General features: G+C 38.0%; 7 protein-coding genes across 9 annotated transcripts; 2 read left to right on the top strand and 5 right to left on the bottom strand.

Moving 5' to 3' along the window:
* Positions 1-2,354: 2,354 nt before the first annotated feature.
* On the bottom strand, positions 2,355-4,271 carry LOC104699581 (transcription initiation factor TFIID subunit 14-like). Its single transcript, XM_010414912.3, has 6 exons — positions 3,992-4,271; positions 3,690-3,778; positions 3,360-3,581; positions 3,081-3,274; positions 2,880-3,001; positions 2,355-2,637 (listed from the first exon to the last, which is right to left on the bottom strand). Exons 1-6 carry the CDS (start codon positions 4,091-4,093, stop codon positions 2,569-2,571), a joined length of 798 nt encoding a protein of 265 aa, XP_010413214.2. The 5' UTR covers positions 4,094-4,271; the 3' UTR covers positions 2,355-2,568.
* Positions 4,272-4,387: 116 nt separating this feature from the next.
* On the bottom strand, positions 4,388-6,368 carry LOC104699592 (uncharacterized). 2 transcript variants are annotated; one of them, XM_010414932.3, is made up of 3 exons: positions 6,119-6,368; positions 4,840-5,679; positions 4,388-4,753 (listed from the first exon to the last, which is right to left on the bottom strand). In XM_010414932.3, exons 2-3 carry the CDS (start codon positions 5,661-5,663, stop codon positions 4,579-4,581), a joined length of 999 nt encoding a protein of 332 aa, XP_010413234.2. In that variant the 5' UTR covers positions 5,664-5,679; positions 6,119-6,368; the 3' UTR covers positions 4,388-4,578. The 2 variants fall into 2 exon arrangements, with proteins under 2 accessions (XP_010413234.2, XP_010413224.2); XM_010414922.3 differs by lacking the exon at positions 6,119-6,368 and adding an exon at positions 5,920-6,087.
* Positions 6,369-6,493: 125 nt separating this feature from the next.
* Positions 6,494-9,233, bottom strand: LOC104699603 (SEC1 family transport protein SLY1). Its single transcript, XM_010414942.2, has 2 exons — positions 8,684-9,233; positions 6,494-8,508 (listed from the first exon to the last, which is right to left on the bottom strand). The coding sequence occupies exons 1-2, from the start codon at positions 8,712-8,714 to the stop codon at positions 6,665-6,667; spliced, it is 1,875 nt and encodes a 624-aa protein (XP_010413244.2). The 5' UTR covers positions 8,715-9,233; the 3' UTR covers positions 6,494-6,664.
* LOC104699615 (uncharacterized) lies at positions 9,094-10,890 on the top strand. The gene is made up of 7 exons (XM_010414955.3): positions 9,094-9,285; positions 9,634-9,893; positions 9,979-10,009; positions 10,104-10,177; positions 10,277-10,404; positions 10,519-10,599; positions 10,700-10,890. The coding sequence occupies exons 1-7, from the start codon at positions 9,120-9,122 to the stop codon at positions 10,755-10,757; spliced, it is 798 nt and encodes a 265-aa protein (XP_010413257.1). The 5' UTR covers positions 9,094-9,119; the 3' UTR covers positions 10,758-10,890.
* Positions 10,723-11,385, bottom strand: LOC104699605 (uncharacterized). Its single transcript, XM_010414946.2, has one exon. The coding sequence runs from the start codon at positions 11,383-11,385 to the stop codon at positions 10,906-10,908; it is 480 nt and encodes a 159-aa protein (XP_010413248.2). The 3' UTR covers positions 10,723-10,905.
* Positions 11,386-11,619: 234 nt separating this feature from the next.
* LOC104699625 (RNA demethylase ALKBH9B) lies at positions 11,620-14,154 on the top strand. 2 transcript variants are annotated; one of them, XM_087461103.1, is made up of 6 exons: positions 11,620-11,891; positions 12,192-12,776; positions 12,867-12,952; positions 13,027-13,337; positions 13,436-13,507; positions 13,600-14,154. In XM_087461103.1, exons 2-6 carry the CDS (start codon positions 12,545-12,547, stop codon positions 13,898-13,900), a joined length of 1,002 nt encoding a protein of 333 aa, XP_087317229.1. In that variant the 5' UTR covers positions 11,620-11,891; positions 12,192-12,544; the 3' UTR covers positions 13,901-14,154. The 2 variants fall into 2 exon arrangements, with proteins under 2 accessions (XP_087317229.1, XP_087317231.1); XM_087461105.1 differs by lacking the exon at positions 11,620-11,891 and having other exon boundaries at positions 12,176-12,776.
* A 3,763-nt stretch (positions 14,155-17,917) lies between these two features.
* Positions 17,918-19,819, bottom strand: LOC147950261 (uncharacterized). The gene is made up of 3 exons (XM_087512687.1): positions 19,352-19,819; positions 17,982-19,263; positions 17,918-17,940 (listed from the first exon to the last, which is right to left on the bottom strand). The coding sequence occupies exons 1-3, from the start codon at positions 19,817-19,819 to the stop codon at positions 17,918-17,920; spliced, it is 1,773 nt and encodes a 590-aa protein (XP_087368813.1).
* Between the last annotated feature and the right edge of the window lie 1,739 nt (positions 19,820-21,558).

The raw sequence follows: 21,558 nt of genomic DNA, 5'->3' as shown, positions 1-21,558 counted from the left end.
TAATGATTAAGGATATATGTTCCCATGTGAAAATTAGAACATTAATGCTTTAGGCTCGAACCTAATCTTTTGTTTTGTTATGATTTATGAAAGCCAGCCATCATCATCGAGGCCGATGCCTTGTGTTTACGTACTTCTTCGCCGTCCTTAATGCATCATACCTTATTTATCTCTCTTTGTCAACGTTCAACTTCTTCTTTTGTTTTTCTTTTTTTAACTTTTCTTATTAAGATCAAAAATTCATAATCAATCAAAAGCATACTAGAAACGTTTGTTTTTTTAGTATAAAACCTTGGAAATTTCTTGGCCGTCCTTATTGTTATTTCACTTTTATGCCAATCCGAATCAAAAGCGATGTCACTTATGACTTATTAGATCACTTTTTATTCAACTATAATGTACAAAGAGAAACAAAAACAAATAGTCGAAGAAGAAAAATACAAGTAAAGAAAAGTCAAAAAGATGAGTGGTGTGGGATCGAAGAGTGGGACAATGAGATGATGTGACCGATGGCTGAATATAAATGGCGCCACCTGTTGTGGTTGTAACTCGTAGACACTATCAATTCATTCCTCGTTGACATCAACCGAAAGCCCCAACACCTTCGAATCTATGATTGATAAATCTTCCTTGAATGCAAATGGATGATTTAAACTAAGAACATATAAGAGTTGAATAAGTAATTTAGTTATATTTTTATTATTTGAGATGAATATGTAAAGAAAATGATTCAATCCGTTCAATTATAGAAGTTGAATAAACAAATTATAAAAGAAATATGTTCAATTCATTCATTTTTTTTCCTTCTCTCATTAGTTTAATTGTCTCATCTTTTAATATACTGATTTTATAATATTTTCTTTATTGATCAAGAAAAAGTTCTATCTTTTATAATTTTTATATATTATTTAAATTAAAAATCATAAAAACTATAAGTAATCAACAAAATTTTAAGTTTTTGGTGAGAAATTTTATGAGATTTAGTGTCGGTTGTCGGATCTTGAGTATTGAGAAAATTTGATAGTTCGTGAATCTTTTTTTCTAAGGATTTTTTAGTCACCCCAGCTTTTAATTTAGTTGTTACATGTTCTATTAATAAATTTTAATTTATATTATTAAACACAGATTATAAGATTTAAAAAATATATATATAGATATGATCACAGAAATTCGCATGTTCAACATAAACACCTCAAGAATTAACACAAAAATAAATACCACTTTCTTTTTTACAATTTTTCTTTAACTTGCAAATAATGTTAGCTATGTGTAAGTTAGATTTGTGTATATTTTAGGACAAAACTACAAGAAAGTTGAATTTATGTATATTTTGGGACAAAACTACAAGTAACATTTTTTTTGTTTTTGACATAAGTAACATATATTAAGTTTACAAATTCGAAGAATATAATTACACTTCTCGTCATGAAAGTTTAGATTTGATATTATTTATAATTTTTAAATTTTGAAAGTAGCATGACTAGATTATGAGTTAGATTTCGATTTTGTGTGTTTGATCTGTATTTTTTTTTTTTTTTTTTTTTTTTTTTTTTTTTTGCAAATTGAGGGTAAAGATGTTATTTGGATGGTATTTTGGTAGAAAATCAAAGAAAAATAGATTGGGGGAAAAGTACATTGAAAAAGAAACAAGAAGAAGACAAGGATTTGGAAATAGAAGAGGCAAGAAAATAAGAAGAGGCTGATGTGTGAAGGGTCCATTGTCTTGAAATCATAGGACTCTCCCATGTGGATACTATCCAAAAACCTAAAACACCACCAGCAACACCACCTAAGCAAAGAGGGGTCATAATACATAAGCAGACATATATTCTTCACCTTCAACTTTGAGCCACCAGTTTCATTTCTTGGATAACCCTAAAGTGGGGAAGTTCATTTCCCATGTTCTATGGCCACAATGAGAAACAATGATTTCGACATCTTTGTCTCTCTCCCTCTTTCGGTTTCCAAGGTCACATGTGATTTTTTTGAATTTCACTTAACAAGAGCCTAATAAACGTCATTGTCAAGGTCCCCTCCCCATGAGAAGTGAATGTGTGTCTCTTCTATAAACTAAACAAGTCTGCAAATGCCTAAATTCGACGCAATCTCTCTATGAAAATGACAATTAGTAGACGCTACTGGTTTCTCACTGCCTCCTCTGCAGTACAAAAAGAAAGCATGAAAGATACAGAGCTTTACCTTTAGGATCCTATGTCAAACAACATGATTGAACCAAACAAACCAGTTGCGTTTCCAAATGTTCACCAACGAGGAGTACCTCCGTATTAGCATAGGAGTAACAAACCTATGATGCGTATGTTTGAGAGAAACTTGTAACAAAGAAGCAAACAAAATGGACAAAAGCATAAGCATTAGTACTTGTAGGTACAAATACCGATATAGACTACAAATAGGTTCATTTTTACATGTTCTAACAGTTAGCAAAGTTGCTCAGATAATAAAGATATTTTAAACCCCCATCGATATTTGTTAACGGTATCACAAAAACTTTCTGAGCAAACAAACTCCTTTGTTGTATGATCATCAACATTAGTAGCCAGATGAAGACTAACGTCCTTCAGGTTGCCCATCTACCATGATCAGCTGTCGTTTTAGCTTGGCGATATCAGCTTGCACCTATTAGATTTAGATTATACATACAGTCGGTTAATAAGAATTTCTAACACAATTCTATAAAAATCAAGACAAAGGCTTTGTCACAAAGCCAAACAAGAATGCTCCCCAAGTCTAACTGCTATTTAAGTTTGAGCAGAGGAAATTGTAGCTGTATCATTTAAGAAATCCACGTTAAATGTGAGCAATTCAATTATTGCAACAGTAAACCTAAGAAATGGAAAGTTGAGTAGAACTGCGGAAACCTTCTGACGAGCTGCATTAAGTTGAAAAAGCTCATCTGCTTCTAAAAACGTCCAAAACCATTGACTGAGTGGATGATCCTTAGTGTCTCCATTTCTCAACTGATGATAAGTATCAGCAACTCCTGCAACATTACAATGTGAGAATTGACCATGCTTCTGGCAAAAACTGTTCCTTCACTAGACACCAGAACAAGTATGTACCTGAAGAAGGCAGGATGAAACCATCTGGAAGGTTAGAGATGTGTACAGCAGGGTGATTATAAACACGGGTGAGGAAACTCTCGAAAGGGTCAGGGAAGACAACTTCATTGTAAGACTCAGCGACAACTGGTATCTTGATAGACTTAGGAACAGAACCATATTCATTCTCCGGGTTCAGCTTTAAGACGTGAGACCTGGAACAAAGTTCAATAGCTCCTCAGAGATATGTAAAGCAACTTAGACCTCTGAAAATACACAATCACACATGGGGAAACTCACAACTCCAACTTCTTTTCACAGACATCGGTATGGAGGAAAACAGTAATGTCGATTTTGAATTCTCCCCAACCACACTCAGACAATGCAAAGGGAGGAGAATCAACCACTCTAGTTGGGTTCTTAAAACTTGGATGCAAATGGAAGATGACCCGCTTGATAACCACACCAATATCTTCATCCGTAGCCCCACGTACATAGACAGTCCACTTATGTGTTCGATATCTAGTTCATGTAAACATAAAACCCAAAAAAAGATCAAAGATTGCAGCATTACCATAACAACTCTTGAAGTAGAAACATAAGGAAAAAAAAAGCGATAACATCACTCACTCTGTGGCCCTCTTTCCAAGAAAAAAAGCAACCGATCCACACACAATAGGAACATAAACTTCAACATCTTTGATCCTTCTTCTCCCACTCTACCAAATCACATTTAAAAAAAAAAAAAAAAAATTCAGAACCTTGAACATTTCAAATTTTCCGAAGACGATTAAAAATCGAAACTTTCATAGTTTCATGCATAATCGAAGACACGAGAAACTAAGGAAACGAAAACCTAATAAAATAATTTATCCGAGAAAGAATCAAAGGTGGCACTTTTTAGGGTTTTATCGACAACAGAACAAAAGTACCTCATCTTCGCGATCATCAATTGTTCTACCCATTCCGAACATACGTAGCTTCTGCGGAGGAGACGCATCAGTTCCAGACATAACCTCCATATCAGACTCCATCGGAACCGAAGAAATTGCTTTCGAAATCGCACTGTTCAACTCTCTTTTTTTCTCTTTCGCCGATCGCAGAGGAGGGAAACCAAAGTCCAAAACGATTGATTTGGGGTTTTAGAGCTAAAACACAAGTCGTACGGAACAGAGAGCCACGTCATTGCGTATGCCACGTGGATAAAAAATGTTGGTTAATTCTATTTGCCACGATTTCGCCTCGTTGGCAATCTGTATCAAAACTTTGTGCCGTCTTATATAGAGACGTAAGAACTACCTGTCGTTTTTGGGAGTTAGAGAAACAAAGACTGAACAATTTTTGGTTATGCATCCCATGATAATAAGAATCTACAGATTACAAGAATGTTTTGCTTTTATCTGAAACAAATGAACAATGAAGGAAGAAGATATGCATCATCTACTTCTGTGAAAGCATTGTCTCATGTAATAACAAGAGATGATGAGTCAACAACAATGCAAAGAAAGATAGCAAAAATTCATATGTTTGATGCACTCAGAGCCATGACTTTGCATTGTTCGTTCAAAGCTAGAAGCTGAGCTTCTTTCTTGTCGAGAAGTGCCGTCAGTTTCACGTTCTCCTCCATCAGTTTCTGAACCTCAACCTCCTTTTGTGCCTTCTCGCCTTCTAATTGCGTCGTCTTAGTAACCAGCCTGCTTCACCATTAACAAAATTGGAACAAATGGAGACACAAGAAGGAGTGATGAAATAGTTGCATAAAGAAGATATGAGGACTGACCGTTCAAAGAGCTCTTCTATGGTTTTGAATTGTCTCTCCGAGGAAAGAAGTGTTTCTCTAACATTGGTAAAAGTACTGACATAGCTTTTAAGCGACTCGAACTCTCTCTTCACACGAGAAAGCTCCTCTTCGTTTTCCACAGCTTTTTCCCTCTGTCGCATCGTCTCTTCAACTAGTTCCTCAATCCTTTCCCGCATTTCGTTTAGAACACTATTAGTCCCATGAGCAAACCTTTCCATCTCTTCTAACTTCAAGGCCAAATTCTCGATTTGGACTGTCTTCCTACTGACTTCTTCCTCGCCCAAAAGTGCCCTCTCCTTTTGAACAGCCGACTCAGATTCTGCTGCTGTAACCCTCCTCACAAGAGATTCCAGCACATCAATAACAGTCTCTATGGATTGGAGCATCTCATTAGTATAAGCTCCATCCTCTACACCCAAGGAGCCACGGTACCTACTGGTTTCAGGATTAGTGCTCCTATCCCCTGCAGAAGATGAACCACCATCTTTCTCAGCAAGGTCTAATCCTTTCAGTTCGATCTGTTCCACATTGGCTAGATCAGGAATAGCCAAGACTCTAGCTTTTGATCTCAAATAGCGCAACATCGTAGCAGTCGATCTGACTCTACCGGAAAGAACACCTAATTCCTTTCTGGCATCTTCTTCAGAACGAAACTCAAGGTAAGCCTTGACATCCACAAGTTGAGCTTCTAAACTATCTACCTGCAACCGACGAGATTCCAATTCACTCTTCCATAACTCAGTGGCTTCCTTGATCAAAGACTCTTGTGCAGATAAGTTAGTAGTATCCTCTTTACCAGCCATCCCCAGCCTCTTCAGCCTGCAAATAAGTTAGAAAGAAGAAAGCTTCAAACCCAAAAAAAAAAATCAAAGAAGCTTTTAAAAAGGGCAGATCTAGCTTCAAAACAATGGTAAAGATGAGTTTAACCCATAAGCCTTTTTAGCTTCATTTTAAGTTTAAAACAATCAACAAAACAGAGATCAAGACAAAGGTGATCATGATTTGGGCTGGTCAAACACAAGCCACTAAAAAAAAAAACAGGGAGAGAGCGTTATTAACTGTTGAATTATCATCTTCAATCATCTGAGCTATTGAAATAAAACGAGAGAATCGATAATTTTTTCTGGCGTGAAACCGTTTGATTTAATCGACTCAATCCTAGAGAAATCGAAATCGATCGGGGAAAAAAAACACTTAAAAAGAGCTGAAGATTTATTATTATACAATGAAAGAAAAAAGGAAAAAGAGGGATCCTCACAAAGGTTCGAGATTCGCTCCGGCTGATTCCTGATTTCCAGGAGCAAATTAGAGGCGAAACTCTTGTCCTCCGTCCGTCGCTGTGGTTTCCGAGGAGAGCGGGTGAGATTGGAAGGTGGAGACGAAGACAAATTACAGGAAATGAGAAAAAAAGGACCAAACCAAGCTACTTTGCTTTTGTTGCTCCCTCTTACTTTTTTTTTTCTTTCTTTTTTGATATGATATTAAAATATCATAGATTTTTTTTGTAATAGGATTAGTAGAAATTATCTTAAAATATAATTAAATTTATGAACACACTGTACCTACTGCATTACCAAATTTACCCAATAAATAAATCAATCAAATTTGGTCATAATTCACGAAAAAAAAAATATAAGAAATGAATACGAGATTGTTTTATAAACTGTTAAATAACAACAAGCACCACTGGAGAGTGGAGATTTATAAATTTGATTTTTTTCATTGATGTAGAAAGAAAACTAAAAAAACCTCTCTTAAAAGCCAAAATAATAATAATAAAAAGCAACAGTGCGTAATATACTGATCAGTGACCAGACGATGACGATGAAGCGACCGGACCACCCAATCCCATCTTCTTTCCCAAAACTCCAAGCTGCTCGACCAATTCACCTCCTGTTAGAATCTCAGTGGCTCCATATATAACGTTCTTTACGGTTAGCTGTCTCTGAGTCAGCTCCTGCAAACTCCCATACTCAACATAGTTACCTCCACCGATCATGAACACTATAGCTTCTCTAAACGGTCCCTTCACGTGGCTACCACCTGCGCTAGAAGACTTTGGAGCTCTAGGGTCTAGGAAGAGGTAAGAGTCGATCTCTGGGTTCGGTTTTCCTTCTGTTAAAGCTTCAACTGTTCGAGTCACCGCCAACTGTTGATCACTAGATAACAGATTCTTGACTCCTGCGGTCACCGCGCTTATAGACTGTCCGTAAAGCTTCTCGGCCCAGTCTACAATGTTGCTTCTGCTCGCTGAGTTCGCTGAAGAAGCAGCAAGAGATACGTTTAACGATTTGATCTTCTTCACGTACTGAAACGCACTTGTATCAGCCTCAGCTTCATTCAATGCTGCTTCCACGGCTTCAACTTCGGACTGGTTTATGGTTTCTGTGGAGATCAAGTACATGATTGCAAACCGGAGCTTGTCCATCTTTGTCCCTTTGCCTTTCAGAGCAGCCATAAGTTCAGCTCTGTCGATTCCGCCTCTCATCATCATGTCGCTTTCTTTCTTAGTGAAAGCGTCAATAGATCTCTCCTTGATATGTCCTAAGAGCGCAGTAGCGATGTTGGTGTGTTTGTCAATCACTTGCTTTCTCTCTATTAACTCCGGGAGCGAGTTCACAGCGTTCATGAGATGTTTGGTGTTTCCAATCAGATCTGTCCCGTCAAACTCAGCGCCGCTCCCGCCTCCCGTTCTCTTGTTAACCTCTTCGACGTCTCTCTTGTACTTGTTCAACTGGGTTTCAATCTCCACAGCAACCTCTGGAAACTCCAGAGAACTGTTTGCTGACCAGAACAGGTCCGCACTATCCAGCTCAAACGATTTCATTCCACCTTTCTCTCCCGGAACGTTCAATCGGTTCAGCTTTAAGCCGAGAACGTCATGAACAAGAGGCCGGTACCTGAAATCATGCTGAATCCCAACTGAGAGCTCAAAGTTCCTATCGAAAATGCACAAGAGAGGACGCTGAAACGAGCTCATGAACCCGCCACCTTCAGTAAACAGATTATTCTTGGACAAAAGATGATCCCTCAGTTTCTGATCCAACAAAGACGCCACCATCTCTGCCGGTCCACCACGAGGGCAACGGATAACAGGGACAACACCAAGCGTTACCAAGACACAAAACAAACCACTAGCGACCCTTTCGATAATCTCCTCGATCTCTTTATCCCCAGCTTTTGGATCATTCATTTGAACATAGGTAGACTGCTGGGCCAGAGAGAACAAGTTGTCTTCCAGAGTCACAAACTCCAGATACTGATCATGCACTTTCGTGACTTTCTCAACAGAACCAGACTTAAGAGTCCCAGAAGCTAGCTCTTCAAGATGCTTGCGAGGGATGGAAGACGAGAAATTGAGATGAAAAGTATCGTAGAGAGATCTAGAAGCATCAGCTACGATCCTCTGGAGGTTGGATTCAGTAGGCTGAACAAAGTACACAGCGGGAACATCGTGAACTGGTCTTCGATCTTTGTCAATGAGAAAGTAGAGTGTAACACCATGCTTACGCAGATCCTTGACATGGATCAATGGTGATAGAATGTTCTGGCAGAATCTGTCGTAGATCAAGATCTTGTAAACTTCCTCGTTCGCAGTTCCACTTGGATTCAAAGGTTGGTTCAGATTCAACATCCGGATTATGCATTCTGCGAACCGAGGGAGAGAGAGAGAGATCAAAGATCCAACATCAACATTTATTTCTTAATTTCATCCTAATTCACAATCTAATAGATCGAACACAATCTCTAGGAAGCAATACACGAATAATTTGCAGAAACTGAGATCATTCACAAACGTAGAATTTGAAAGAGAGATATTTACCAGTCTGTTTCTGACGGAGATTGAGAGCCATGGAAGCTTGAGAGATTCTGAGCTATTCCTTCCTCTCTGTATCGTCTTTGCAAATCTCAGATCGAGATTAGGGTGATTCCACGAAATGAGTTCTGAGAAATTTCAGGTAACCAATGAAGAAAAAAAAAAGCAGCAGAGACAACTCGATCTGAATCCAAAACTCTAATCTGGAGAAACTTCAAACTCAAAATCACTGATAAGACTGGAAAATCGATGAATGAAACTGATGAGGAAGAACGATGTTTGGAAAATTTTCTCCGTAAGAAAACAAATGGGCCTGATGGGCCGAGTCAGTTTTTACAAACAAATAGCCCATTTATTTGTCAACTCTCTCCTCTTCCCTCCTCTCTGATTGATTCGTCGCCGGAGAGAGTACGTACTGGAGTTGTTCCGGGAAGAAGAAGAAATGGGAGACGGAAGAGAAGGAGATTGGGAATGTTTAGGATGTAAAAACAGGAATTACGCGTTTAGATCATTCTGCAACAGATGCAAGCAGCCTCGTCTGTTCATGGATAACAATACTTCTCCAAACTCTAAGTGGCTTCCTCGTATCGGAGATTGGATCTGCACTGGTTCGTTCTTTCTCTTGTAATATCAATTCAATTCTTGCTTTGGATCATCGAATACAATTTCGAAATCAGTGTGAATTAGTTTCCTCGATTGTGCTAATGAACTAGAAGCAAAACTAGGATTTATCTGAATCATGAATTCTGAGTTCAAATCCTTAAACTTTCAAATGTTTTATGATTCACCGGATTGGAATTGCGAATAGGGGGGTTTACTTATAATTATAAACTAGGTTGAGGTGTTTTTGTGTATTCTGTGTTGTGTGTATATGGAAATTGCTGGTGGGGTGTGTTGTGGTGTGCGTGCGTGCGTGCTGTGTTTGGTGTGTGTGGTGTGGTGTGGTGTTGCAATAGGTTGCACTAACAACAATTATGCATCACGAGAAAAGTGCAAAAAATGCGGGCAACCTAAGGAAGTAGCTGAAATGTCAGCACTTGCAATCCCTGGAGCTTCTCTTCAGACTCATCTCCACTACTTCACCCGTGGACCTCAGCCAATTGATCAACCTGGTTCCTTGCTCGCATTCCCTAATCAAGCTTCGGTTCTTAACGAATGGAGAAACGGTGACTGGATCTGCAGATGTGGTTTTCATAATTATTCCTCTCGTATACAGGTGAGGAATTTTGTTCACAATGCAAAACCCGACTTGTAAATTCGGGCTTGTTGTTTACACGTTTCTGTTTTGTATGTCCCTGCAGTGCAAAAAGTGCAATGAAACAGCTCCACTAGGTATGGCTTTTGTCTATTTGATGAACACATATCGATGCTGTGAATTCCTTGAGAAACGAGTTTTCATTTTGGGAAAGTTTGTTTTGTGTTGCAGCCCTTGGAACAAAGAGATTAGCATCAGAAGCTTTGGCTCATGAATGGGATAGCAAAAGACTGAATCAAGGATATGTAAGGATTAATTAGACCGCATAAAGTGATGAGTACATTCATGATAATTTCTTTCTGCATTTAGTACTTTAACCTTTGTTTCTTCTGGCTCTTGTGCAGACAAGCATGCAACCACAGTTAGCAATATATGCATCTTTACCTGGTACGAGCCCTGGCAGGATCTCAAATTGGCAACTCCCTCTTCCATTTCTACAGCAACATTCAACACCTGCTTTACTTGGGAAGGGGTACAGTATTGATCTCTCTAATCTCCATTGTTTCTTAAAAACTATAATTTTTCCATAATCTCTTGAAGAACGTTGTGTAATCTTCCCATTTCTTTATTTTGACCAATTACATAGAGCAAAACAATGGCGTGATGGAGACTGGATGTGTACAAATTGCAAGAATCACAATTATGCATCTCGATCAGAGTGCAATAGGTGAGTTTCACCTATTTGATGATGATGAAATCTCTTCTGGCTTACACTGAGTTAAGTTAAACATAAGCCAATGACAATCTCTTTTCCTTTTTCATGTTAGGTGCAAGACAAAACGAGAAATTCTTGATCAGGACCAACACAATCTTGAAGAATCATGAAGAGTGTTCTTTAGTGGCATAACACAGTGTATCTATAAACCACTCATTAAATTTCTCAATCTCTGTTTGCTTTTGTTTCCGGTTTGGCTACTCAAAAACTAAACTTTAATACAAACCTCAAAATGTTTGAAAAGTTGAGAAACCTTTTTTAACCCTTCAAGATGTTTTTAGGATCAAGAGGCGGCGTATCGAGCTGATAAAGATTGAACGCCGGTCCGACGAACCGGATAAGAATCCAACCTCCAATGACAATGTAAATCGAAGCGTAAGCCAATTTGTTCAGCCAAAACAACAAACCTTTCTCTCCAACATAAAGCTCTAGTGCCTTCTCATTCAATGTCATCTCTTCCCATGGCTTTTGAACAGTCTCTTTTTTCTTACTGTTTTGCCCTCCTCCTCCTCCTTCTCCTGAACCCTCTTCCCTAATCTTCTTTCTCGACCCTCTTTTGAATCTTATCTCCACCCCATCGAACGGCTGAGAAATCTTCTCATCCTCACCACCACTGTTTACGCAGTTTATCGTTAGAGTTCGTCTGTTGTTACGATGCAACATGAACTGGGTTTGTGCGTAAGATTGTTGGTGCTTCAGATTGATAACATTGGGAGCTAAAAAGTGGAGAGTTTTCATTTTTTTGTGTGTTGATGAAAGCTTTGATGAAGAAGAAAAGGAAACGATTTTTGCTCAATAAAAAGATAAGCTTTTTCATCTTCAACCGTTAAAATCCTTTGACCCACTCATTTTTTGACACGTGGCTATTCGAAGTTAATGGGCTTTTGGGAAACCAAATGGCCTAGCAGCTTTAATTGGATTTGGCGGCGGTACAATCCCGAGATTACCCTTGTTTGGTTTCTTGAATTTACAAATTACAAAGTGAGCTAATACAATCACAGAAGAATCATTCCCTGGCTCGATTTCAAATCGTGTGGACTTAGAAATCTTCAGTACGATTGTACGATCGGAATCGAGCCAGAGAAAAAAAAAGATGGAAGAAGACCCATTTCTCCGGCAGTACCAGCCGTCGGAACTTAAGATCGCTTCGGAGTTTTTGACGAATTGGCTACCATTCTTATCTAAAGATCTATGCAAGGACTGTAATCACCTTCTCTCCAATCGAATCCGCTCTCTTGACCCAGGTAAATGGATTCTCAACTCTTTCCTAGGATAGCGTTTCATGGCGAAATTGAAATTGTCTGTATAGGAGGAAGCCAGAGATGTTCTTTGTCACCCGTACTTACTTGATTCTGCTTTTTTTGATTGCTTGTTCTGTTAAATGATAAGGTTGCCAAATTTAGGGTTTTGGTAATTGGAACAAATAGGAAGGCTTATAGAGTAGCTGTTGTTTATTTGTTAGGAATTCACAGTTTTATGTTTTCTAATTTTGTGAATTATGTGTAAGTTGTTGCTTATGAGGAATCATGTTTCCTTTTGTGTAGAATATTTTAGTAACGCAGACAAAGTTGATGGAGAGTGTAAAGCTGGTTCTTGTTCAGTATTGAGAACAAGTAACAATGTGGATGATAATTATGATGGGAAGTCTAATGAAGATTTTGAAAACGTCGAAGACTGTGATAACCATTCGTTAGGTAGTTGGAACGAGAGTGGAATTGTATCTGGTTCCTTTTCTAAAGCTTCTAGTAGTGTACGTCCCTCTCGACCAGCTGTTGTTGAAACACCAAGCCCTCGAATTTCTTGGGCTGATATGACACAGGAGGATGAGTTAGAGGATGACGAGGATGAGGAGGAGGAGCAGAGGGATTAGGGTAGGAAAGGTTTTGATTCGAGTTCGATGAAGACTCCTCAGAAGCCTAAGTTTTCTAGAGATCAGAGAGAGAATCTTAGGCTGATGCATGTGAGGAGAAAGAAGGATTTCATTTGCTTGGAGAGAGTTAAGGGAAAGATCATTAACGTGCTTGAGGGACTTGAGTTGCACACTGGTGTTTTTAGCGCAGTGGAGCAGAAACGGATTGTTGATTTAGTGTATCAACTTCAAGAGAAGGGTCGAAGAGGAGAACTTAAAGGTAGCTTCTTGGTTTGGATCTGGAAATTGCTCTTTATCTTAATTTGACCTACATTCGAATCTGAAACTTGTCTTGTTCTCTCTTCTGTAGAGCGCACATTTACTGCTCCAAAAAAGTATATGAGAGGCAAAGGACGTGAGACTATTCAATTTGGCTGCTGTTACAACTACGCTATAGTACGTATAACTCGTTTTATCTGTTTCATTCTAACAAAAGGAATGAAGAGTTCAACCTTGTTATGTGTTGATAGGATAGAGCTGGAAACCCACCTGGTATCCTTAAACGTGAAGAAGTGGATCCATTACCTCATCTTTTCAAAGTAATCATTAGAAGGTTGATTCAATGGCATGTTCTGCCTCCAACTTGTGTTCCTGATAGCTGCATTGTCAACATCTATGACGAAGATGACTGCATACCTCCTCACATAGACAACCATGACTTTCTCCGTCCATTCTGCACCATCTCTTTCCTCAGTGAATGTGATATCCTCTTTGGCTCAAACCTGAGAGTCGAGGGTGCTGGTGAATTCTCGGGTTCGTACTCAATACCGCTTCCTGTGGGGTAAGCAAGTTCTGTAAGAATTTCCAATACCAAAACTTTTCGCCATCCCTTGTCCAATAGTATGAAAACAAAGACATTGATATTTGGATAAATTTCAGATCAGTTCTGGTGTTAAATGGAAATGGAGCTGATGTAGCTAAGCATTGTGTACCTGCAGTTCCTACAAAAAGGTTTGAAATATATTTTGTTGCATCACAATTCCTTATATGAGCAAACATCAGTATCCTCATATAAGTGGTTTCTTACCGTTTATTTTCAACAGGATATCAATCACATTTAGGAAAGTGGATGAGTCGAAACGCCCGGTTTGGTTCACCCCAGAGCCTGATTTGCAAGATATCGAGCCACTAGCATTAGAGCTGAACCGCTCTGGTTCTTCTGTAAGGTCCTCGGGATCAAACAGCCATAACGGCACAAACCGAAGAGGACATGGACGTAGAGGAGGAGGCAGTAGTTATGACTCAAGAGGTTACTATAATGCTGAGAGAAGCAGTGAACATAATGAATCTGGAGACTGGCCATCAAGCCAGAGAAGAGGGCAGCCACGTTCTAGTAGAAACTAAGGTTACATTCTTCAACTTCTGGATCTCAAGTTTTTTATGGATTCTTTTCATTAATTAACCATTTTTCCACATAAATATAAAATTTGTACAACATATTAACATAACGTCCTGAGTTTTTTTTTTTTTTTCAGACAATCTTATGTCTGGGTATTTTATTTATTTTTGTGTCTACGTATTTGTTAGTTTCTGAAATTGTATAATGTATATTACAGTATGATTTGTGGTTTAGTGTGAATTGTTCTGTGGTTTGTTTAGCTTTATGTTTTTTTCCCATACAGTTTTCCAACTGATGTGACTAAAGAGTTTCGATCTACGAGAGCATATATATATATAATATAGTATTAGTAATCGATGATTGATTTGACCAAGTTATCATACTACATTTATATATGTTTTTTTGTGAATATTGTTTCAATAACAAATAGTACGAATGCGTTTTTCAAAATTTTGAGGGAACACCACTTATCGTTTACTCAAATCTTTCGAACACGAGTGACTTATATGAATGAGGCGTTTGGTAATCTGATTTTTGAGGGATCACCACTTATCGAGTCTTTTTTTAATCTTTTACGATTTTTTTACCGGATACATAATTAAAATGGAAGAATCGAAGAAAAAGAAATAATGAAAGAACACGTGGGTTTAGGGATCACTTTCTTAAAATCAATAGAAAGAGAGAAGAAAAAGGCTTTGTGCTCTATTTGAGTATGACACTTTATATCAATGAAAAGCGTCGATGTGTTGTATATGAGATATGGAATGATCTTCTCATCTCAAATCCCTATTCGTTCAATTCCCTTTTCTACCATTTTCCTACTTTCTTCTAACAATGTATCATACCCTTTTTCTTGACATAAAAGTAATTTAACTTTAGTTGTCATCTTTTGTAAAATTCGTTTCCACGTTTTTAAACATACTCATTTCCGATTTCATGCAACTTAGAATTTAAATATCCAAAATTAGATTACCGCCACAATTTTTCTAAATTTCGTATATAAAATAGATGATTGGTCATTATGTTTGTGGGGTTTAGTAAGTAATCAATCAGTTTGTTAAAACCCGTAGTTTAAAACTAAAATTTTCCAATTATGTTTTATAAATACAAAACAAAGAATGAAATTTCTAGGTTAACTATTATATGTTGGGTTTGATAGGGGAGTGAGAGAAGGGGAGAGAACGATGAGGAAATGATTACCCGTAAGAAGAGGAAAGCCAAAAAAAAAAAAAAAAAGCAGCTTTGATGTGTTGTTGTTGATTTGGATAAAAGGGATGTGTGTGTTTGTGTGTCTATGTGCATACAAAACACCTTTTCATATTAGCCCATCACGATGTATTGATCTGTCTTCTGTTCAATTGATCTTGACCATTTATCATTCCAAATAACAGAACCCTGATTTTTTAAAAGCTGTGTTATTTTATTTATAGCAGAATTTTGTAAACATTTTTCTGAACGCTTTGTTTTTTTTTTTTTTTTTTTTTTTAATAATAATACCTTTATTCATCTTCTTTCTCCAAGGAACAACATTTAAAATACAATATCGATCTAAAAGATGAACTGAAGAGAAAAAAAACCCAGTAGGTGAAAGAGTTAAAGTAGAAATTGAAGAGAAGACAGAGCAAGTTACGGCTAAAAACCAAACCCAAACCCAAGAAGAAGGACAAGCTTCATGCTAAGGTTGTATGAACTGAAACCATGCGGAGAGATAAGTATCATGAAGTTGCTGAGGTGGTGCTGCCACTGAAGAATGCAAAAACACATTTTTTCGATCCAGACCAAGTAACTTAGCACGAATGATGAGCTGTATCTCTTTGACCAAAATAGCTGCCGATTTTGCATTGCTAGTGTGAAGTCTTGAATTTCTCTCTTTCCAAATGAAGTAAATAGCGGCTTGGAAAATCAGTTTATAGATTACATTGAGCATGGCATTAGACGTAGGAGATCTAACCCATTGCACAATATCATCAAAAAGAGACGGGGGAGAGAGATTATGATGCACGAAGAAAGCAGTCCACACTTCCTTGCTAAAAACACAGTCAAAGAAAAGGTGTTGTTTCGATTCCATAGCTGAGGAACAAAGGAGACACTGACCCGGCACACTTAGACCCCAACTCCTAAGTCGATCCCTTGTTGTTAGTCTATCCCGAAGAATCACCCAGAGAATAAATGTGTGCTTAGGAATTCTTTGGCTAAACCAAACAGACTTAAACCACGGAACTTGAACTGTTGAACGAGGATGCAGGCTGGCCCAAGTTTTAGAAGATGAGAAAAATCCTGGCGTATCATTATGTGAGTTACGCCACAAAAAATAATCTGAATCTGTTGGAGAAAGTTCTGGTGGAGTTGGTGGTAAACAAGCCCGCAAAAGAAGTAAAAGTGGATGTCTTCCACGAGGCAAAAGCCAAGAGCCATTTGAAATGGCCTGAGAGACAGAATTTGTTGAAGGAATTCCAGTAACCATGGGACCATTTACACCTGTTAAATCAATTAAAGGGCCAAGACCAGTCCAATTATCATGCCAGAACAATGCTAAAGAACCTGATTGCACATGACAGGAAATGTGAGGTCTAGCTAGAGAGCGTAGCTTGACCAACCTCTTCCAAATCCAGCTTCCAGAATTCTGAAAATCTGTATCCCAGAATAGTCTTCCTCTAATTATGACCTTGTGAATCCATGAAACCCAAAGAGAACCTCCACCAGCAAACAATAACCATATCAACTTTAGACCAAACACAACATTAGAATCTTGCAGCTTTCGAAGACCCAAGCCTCCTTCTCTCTTTGGAGTGCAGACTGAATCCCAAGAAACTTTGGCACCTCTAGCAGAGTTAGGAGCACCTGTCCACAAAAAAGCACTGCAGATTTGCTCAAGTTTATCCAAGCAACCTTTGGGAAGTGGAAAAACCGCAGCCCAAAAATTGATGATGCTGTACAAAACTGATTGTATTAACTGGAGTCTTCCAGCAAAAGATAGATGCCTGACTTTCCATGAGGAAATTCTAGCTTTGATCCTGTCAATAAGAGGCTGATAATCAAGCGGTTTCAGTTTGTGTGGTAATAGAGGTAGACCGAGATACCTTACTGGAAGAGAACCCTGAGTTAGACCAAATCTAGCAGCAAGAATTCTAGACATGGTCAAGTTATTCCCATCAAGAAAAAGACATGACTTACTCAGGTTGACATCCAAACCCGAAGCAACATGAAACTCTCTCAAAACATCCAAAATACCGTGCAAAGAGTACTCTGAACCATCAAAGAAAATGAGAACATCATCTGCGAAGCTGAGATGAGTGACAATAGGGTCCATACAGAGAGGATGCTTGCGAATAGAACCTTCAGCAGCTGCTATGTCTAGAAGTTTAGATAAGAAGTCCATAGCCAACACAAACAATGAAGAGGAAATTGGATCTCCTTGTCTTAACCCCTTCTTGCCCGGAAAGAACCCTACCAATTCCCCATTAAATGATACTGAGTAGAATGGGGTGGAAATACATGCTTTTATCCAATTGATAAAGACCACAGGTAATTCAAAAGCATGCAGGATGTTGAGAACAAATGACCAATCCAAGTTATCAAAAGCTTTGGTGAGGTCAATTTGTAGGCAGCCTCGAGTTGTAGCACCATCCTTGTGAAAATCTGAAACTAACTCGGAGGCAAGAAGAACATTTTCACAGAGCATCCTTCCTTTCACAAAACCCACTTGATTATATTGCACTGCATCCGGCAGAAAAAGCTTGAGTCGAAAATTGAGAATCCGAGAGATTACTTTGTAAACTGTATTACAAAGTGAAACAGGCCGATATTCGGATAAGCGCTCTGCCTCAGGCTTCTTTGGGACAAGAGATATGATAGTTGCGTTTGCTTGTCTAGGAAGAGAAGAAGATATAAAAAAATCTTTTACCGCGGCAATGAGATCCTCTCCCACTAGCTCCCATGAAGTAATAAAGAAATCCACAGAAAACCCATCAGGCCCCGGAGCTTTATCCCTTTTCATAGAAAATACTGCTGCTCTGATTTCCTCAGAAGTCGGAATCGCTGATAACTGTAAGGCAAGAGAACTGGAACACCTAAAAGAGTGCAGACTTTGAAGATGTGAAACCGAATAAGGAGAAACATGGCTATTAGAAGTCCCAAGTAGATCCTGATAATAATGTAGTGCCATGTTCTTAAGAAGAGCAGGATCCACAATTCTCTCATTTAGCTCATCTCGAAGGAAAACAATAGCATTACGCGATTGATTTGCTTGAACTGATTTGTGAAAGAAACTACTATTAACATCACCCACATCTAACCATCGGATTCTGGATTTCAGTCTTAAAAATGTTTCCTCAGCCAAAGAAAAACGAAGCCATGATTCCCTAGCAAGTTTCTCTTCCTCAAAAAGAACCTGAGAAGGATGAAGAAGAACTTGTCGCTGGATCCTCTCTAATTCCTCAAAAGCTTCCTTTGTTCGAGATTGAATGTTACTGAAACTACCATGATTGATAGATTTGCAGCAAATTTTTGCTTCTCTCAGACGCTGATAAAGAGAGTGCATAGGTGAGGACTGAACAATGGGCTTCTGCCACGCTAGTTGGAGCAACAAAGCATAATCTGGGTGAAAGGTAACAAATTTGAAAAATTTGAATGGAGTTTTACGTCTGGAAACAGATTCCGTGAGTGAAACCAAGCAAGGTGAATGATCCGAGGCTCCAGGAGCCTCAAAGAGTGCATTTGAATCAGGAAAGGAAGTGACCCACTTATCATTAGAGATTGCCCTATCAAGCTTCCTCGCAATTGGGTTTGCAGGACATCGGTTGGACCAAGTATAAAGACACCCTCGACTTGGTAAATCTGACAAATTACTTTCCAAGAGACAGTCATGAAACTCTTCCATACCAAGAAGAGAGAACACTGGTGGAGAAATGGAAAAAGCTTCATTAGATGATAAAACTTGATTAAAGTCACCCAACAGCAACCAAGGAGACTGCTGAAGAAGAGAGGAATCTGCAAGCTCTCTTATAAGGTCCCAGAGTGGCCTCCTTGCAATGATTGTATTCCTGGCGTAGATAAAAGCCACAGAAAAAGAAGTATTGGTGGCGGGGTTGAAAACACCACATAACAAAAGCTGGTCTGATTTTTTATACGTTACCACCTGAAGAGAAGGATCCCAAACCAAAACAATACGACCATCATCCGCAGTGAGAGAATAGTTGACATCAAATCTCCAACCCGGAGAAACATTATTTATAATATCCGATATATTAGGCTCCCTCACATGAGTTTCCAAAAAAGCTCCTAGTAAAGGCCGATTAGAGCTTAGCCATCGTTTAACTGCTAAATGTCTTGCACTGCCATTAAGGCCTCTTACATTCCAGCAAAAACACTTCATATATACAGCAAAAGGTTGAAGTGACACTAACTTAGGCTTGAGATAAGGGGGTAGTTCGCACAGGCGAACTCCCAATAGAAACCGAACTGGGAATGATATGAACAGACTCATGCTGAAGAGAGGAAGGCTGAGTAGAAGAGCTTGAACCAGACTGTCCTGAAAGAGACAATAGAACTTTTTGACGCAAATTTCTCCTAGCTCTTTTCTTTGCTTTGGCAGAGAGAGCCGGAGAGAACCCAGAGTCCAAGTCAGCTAGGCGAGCGCGAAGAAGAGTTTGATTCACTTTAATAGCTTCCTCCTCTGCAGCAAACTGTGAAGTAGTAACGTGCTGCGAAGATGCTTGTGAAGCAAAGTCGGAGACTAATGGCTGAATAATGGATCTTTTAGTCACATGAAACAAATCAGACTCAGAGGTAGGAAAATCCGACTGAGAGTTACAAGAAGGAAGGCTCCTAGCTCGGGGTAAAGACACACCAGACTCAACTGAGGCAGCGACAATAGGCATAACAGGAGGAGGAAGATGAACAGAACCTGCAGGTTCTTCCCTCATGACTTGAACCTGCAGGCAGCGACAACGCTTTGTTCCTTGGGAGACATTTTAAAAAAACTCACCTAAAGTAAAAACACTATATACTTTTTTTTTGTAAATATGTATTTCTGAGTATTATTAATCAAGGAACTTAAGATATTTGTAAGGGAATTTGAATTTTAGGATTTTTTTATCTAAAATCCTTCAATCGGTAATTAATTTCATTTCATCTAGAAAATCCTCCAATCAATTAATTATTAATGCTTCTAATGAAAAGATTAATCATTAATGAAGTGAAAACAAATCTCTCTCCTCATATTTTCATCTTTATCTCAGTCGAAGCAATGAGTACTCTTCTCTAACTTTCTAGGAAACTAACACTTTGCTTTTTCTTTCACTCTTCTTATCCTATTCCTTCTTAGAAAAAAATGTACATGCACCGACGTAATATAATAATCATATCTATCAACCTTTTTCTATTATATGTATAAACAAAAATCTGTGTTTCAAGTTTCAAGTAATTCATTTTTTTCCATTCATCTTTTTTTTTTTTTACATTTTTCCATAGAAAAATTGTATTATAGGATCACTATCTTAGATGCAGAAAATCACTAGTGGCCGTGGGTATATATAGGGTGTGATTGGTAACCACAAACAAAGCGGTATAAATGTACACCCTTTATATTTTTACCAATCACAAAAGTTTTACTAAACATTTTATTAAAAACTTTACTCTCAGCTTTTTTGTACCGTTTTCATGTATAACTTTTTCTTACAATTTTGCACTATTCTGTAAAAGCTTACAACTCCAGCTTACAACTTTTTTGTACATCTTTAGATACATTACCAATCAGACCCATATTTATTATAACAATATTAGAAGAGATGCGGTTTTAATTGGTGGTGGCACATCACCATAATGTTAAATGGTTTCAGTAACAATGGAATGAAGAAAACGACGTCACTACTAAATGGTTAAAAGTTTATGCAGAATTTATACGAAAGACAATTCTACGGTTGGAAATTACCAATATATGTATCAACGTATAAGAAAATAATATAGGTAACGTCATGTGCGTTGAATATTCTATGCAATTTCTCACGCCGTATAATCAATAAATCGACAGTGAGAGAAAGATAGAGAGAAGTATAATAAATAGTCACAACCACCAATGTTAACTGGTGCAGTTGTAGGTGAAAGGTACTCTTTTCTATCCAAAACAAGAAGCTTACAACAAGAGACATTTCCCGTTTATATGATGTAATATTCCATATTCTAAATCATATGTAACGGCTTTAGAGCATGCATATATATGATACACTCTTATTTACAATGTTCATGTATATATAAGAGCATATCATGATTGTTTCATCCATATTCACGTACGATGTGTGTGTTTGAATGAAGATAGGTGATGATGATGAAGGTGTGTATGATGATGATGATGATGATGATGATGATACTAATTCTCATGAATTCACTTCATTTATTGCTTGCATTGCATTTACGTTATCGAAGAGCGTGCTCTTACTTCGACAATGAAATTCCTTCTGCACCATTACCACTCTTACTCTTCTCCCTCTCTCTGTATATATTGTTTTATAAATATTGAATTATAAATGTTTTTGGTATTCAGTCAAGCATAGAAACAAAAAATATAGTAATCAAAGAGTTTAAGAAAAAATAATGATGATGATGTTTTTGTTAAAGACTTGTTGTTTTGATTTCAATAAAAGACTAAAATTCTCTTATTAGTTTA

This window comes from Camelina sativa, chromosome 1, assembly GCF_030686135.1.
Source record: "Camelina sativa cultivar CO46 ecotype springtype chromosome 1, ASM3068613v1".
NCBI classification, from domain to species: domain Eukaryota; kingdom Viridiplantae; phylum Streptophyta; class Magnoliopsida; order Brassicales; family Brassicaceae; genus Camelina; species Camelina sativa.
This window is presented reverse-complemented; position numbering and strand designations above follow the sequence as displayed.

Bases quoted from the DNA above. Each gene is read 5' to 3' on its own strand.
- LOC104699592 (XM_010414922.3), bottom strand. The intron at 4,754-4,839 runs GTCAGTCCTCAT...ATGGTGAAGCAG, and splicing joins ATAGAAGAGCTCTTTGAACG to GCTGGTTACTAAGACGACGC.
- LOC104699603 (XM_010414942.2), bottom strand. From the start codon at position 8,714: ATGGCTCTCAATCTCCGTCAGAAACAGACTG. The intron at 8,509-8,683 runs GTAAATATCTCT...CTCGGTTCGCAG, and splicing joins TCTCCGTCAGAAACAGACTG to AATGCATAATCCGGATGTTG.
- LOC147950261 (XM_087512687.1), bottom strand. From the start codon at position 19,819: ATGAGGGAAGAACCTGCAGGTTCTGTTCATCTTCCTCCTCCTGTTATG. The intron at 19,264-19,351 runs GTTTCTATTGGG...GTATATATGAAG, and splicing joins TTCATATCATTCCCAGTTCG to TGTTTTTGCTGGAATGTAAG. The intron at 17,941-17,981 runs GTCTGCACTCTT...CTTGCCTTACAG, and splicing joins TTCGGTTTCACATCTTCAAA to TTATCAGCGATTCCGACTTC.
- LOC104699605 (XM_010414946.2), bottom strand. From the start codon at position 11,385: ATGAAAACTCTCCACTTTTTAGCTCCCAATGTTATCAATCTGAAGCAC.
- LOC104699625 (XM_087461103.1), top strand. From the start codon at position 12,545: ATGAAGACTCCTCAGAAGCCTAAGTTTTCTAGAGATCAGAGAGAGAAT. The intron at 13,338-13,435 runs GTAAGCAAGTTC...GATAAATTTCAG, and splicing joins TCAATACCGCTTCCTGTGGG to ATCAGTTCTGGTGTTAAATG. The intron at 13,508-13,599 runs GTTTGAAATATA...TATTTTCAACAG, and splicing joins CCTGCAGTTCCTACAAAAAG to GATATCAATCACATTTAGGA.
- LOC104699615 (XM_010414955.3), top strand. From the start codon at position 9,120: ATGGGAGACGGAAGAGAAGGAGATTGGGAATGTTTAGGATGTAAAAAC. The intron at 9,286-9,633 runs GTTCGTTCTTTC...GTGTTGCAATAG, and splicing joins CGGAGATTGGATCTGCACTG to GTTGCACTAACAACAATTAT. The intron at 10,600-10,699 runs GTGAGTTTCACC...TTTTCATGTTAG, and splicing joins TCTCGATCAGAGTGCAATAG to GTGCAAGACAAAACGAGAAA.
- LOC104699581 (XM_010414912.3), bottom strand. From the start codon at position 4,093: ATGGAGTCTGATATGGAGGTTATGTCTGGAACTGATGCGTCTCCTCCG. The intron at 3,779-3,991 runs GTACTTTTGTTC...GTGATTTGGTAG, and splicing joins TTGATGATCGCGAAGATGAG to AGTGGGAGAAGAAGGATCAA. The intron at 3,582-3,689 runs GTGAGTGATGTT...TACATGAACTAG, and splicing joins CTTGGAAAGAGGGCCACAGA to ATATCGAACACATAAGTGGA.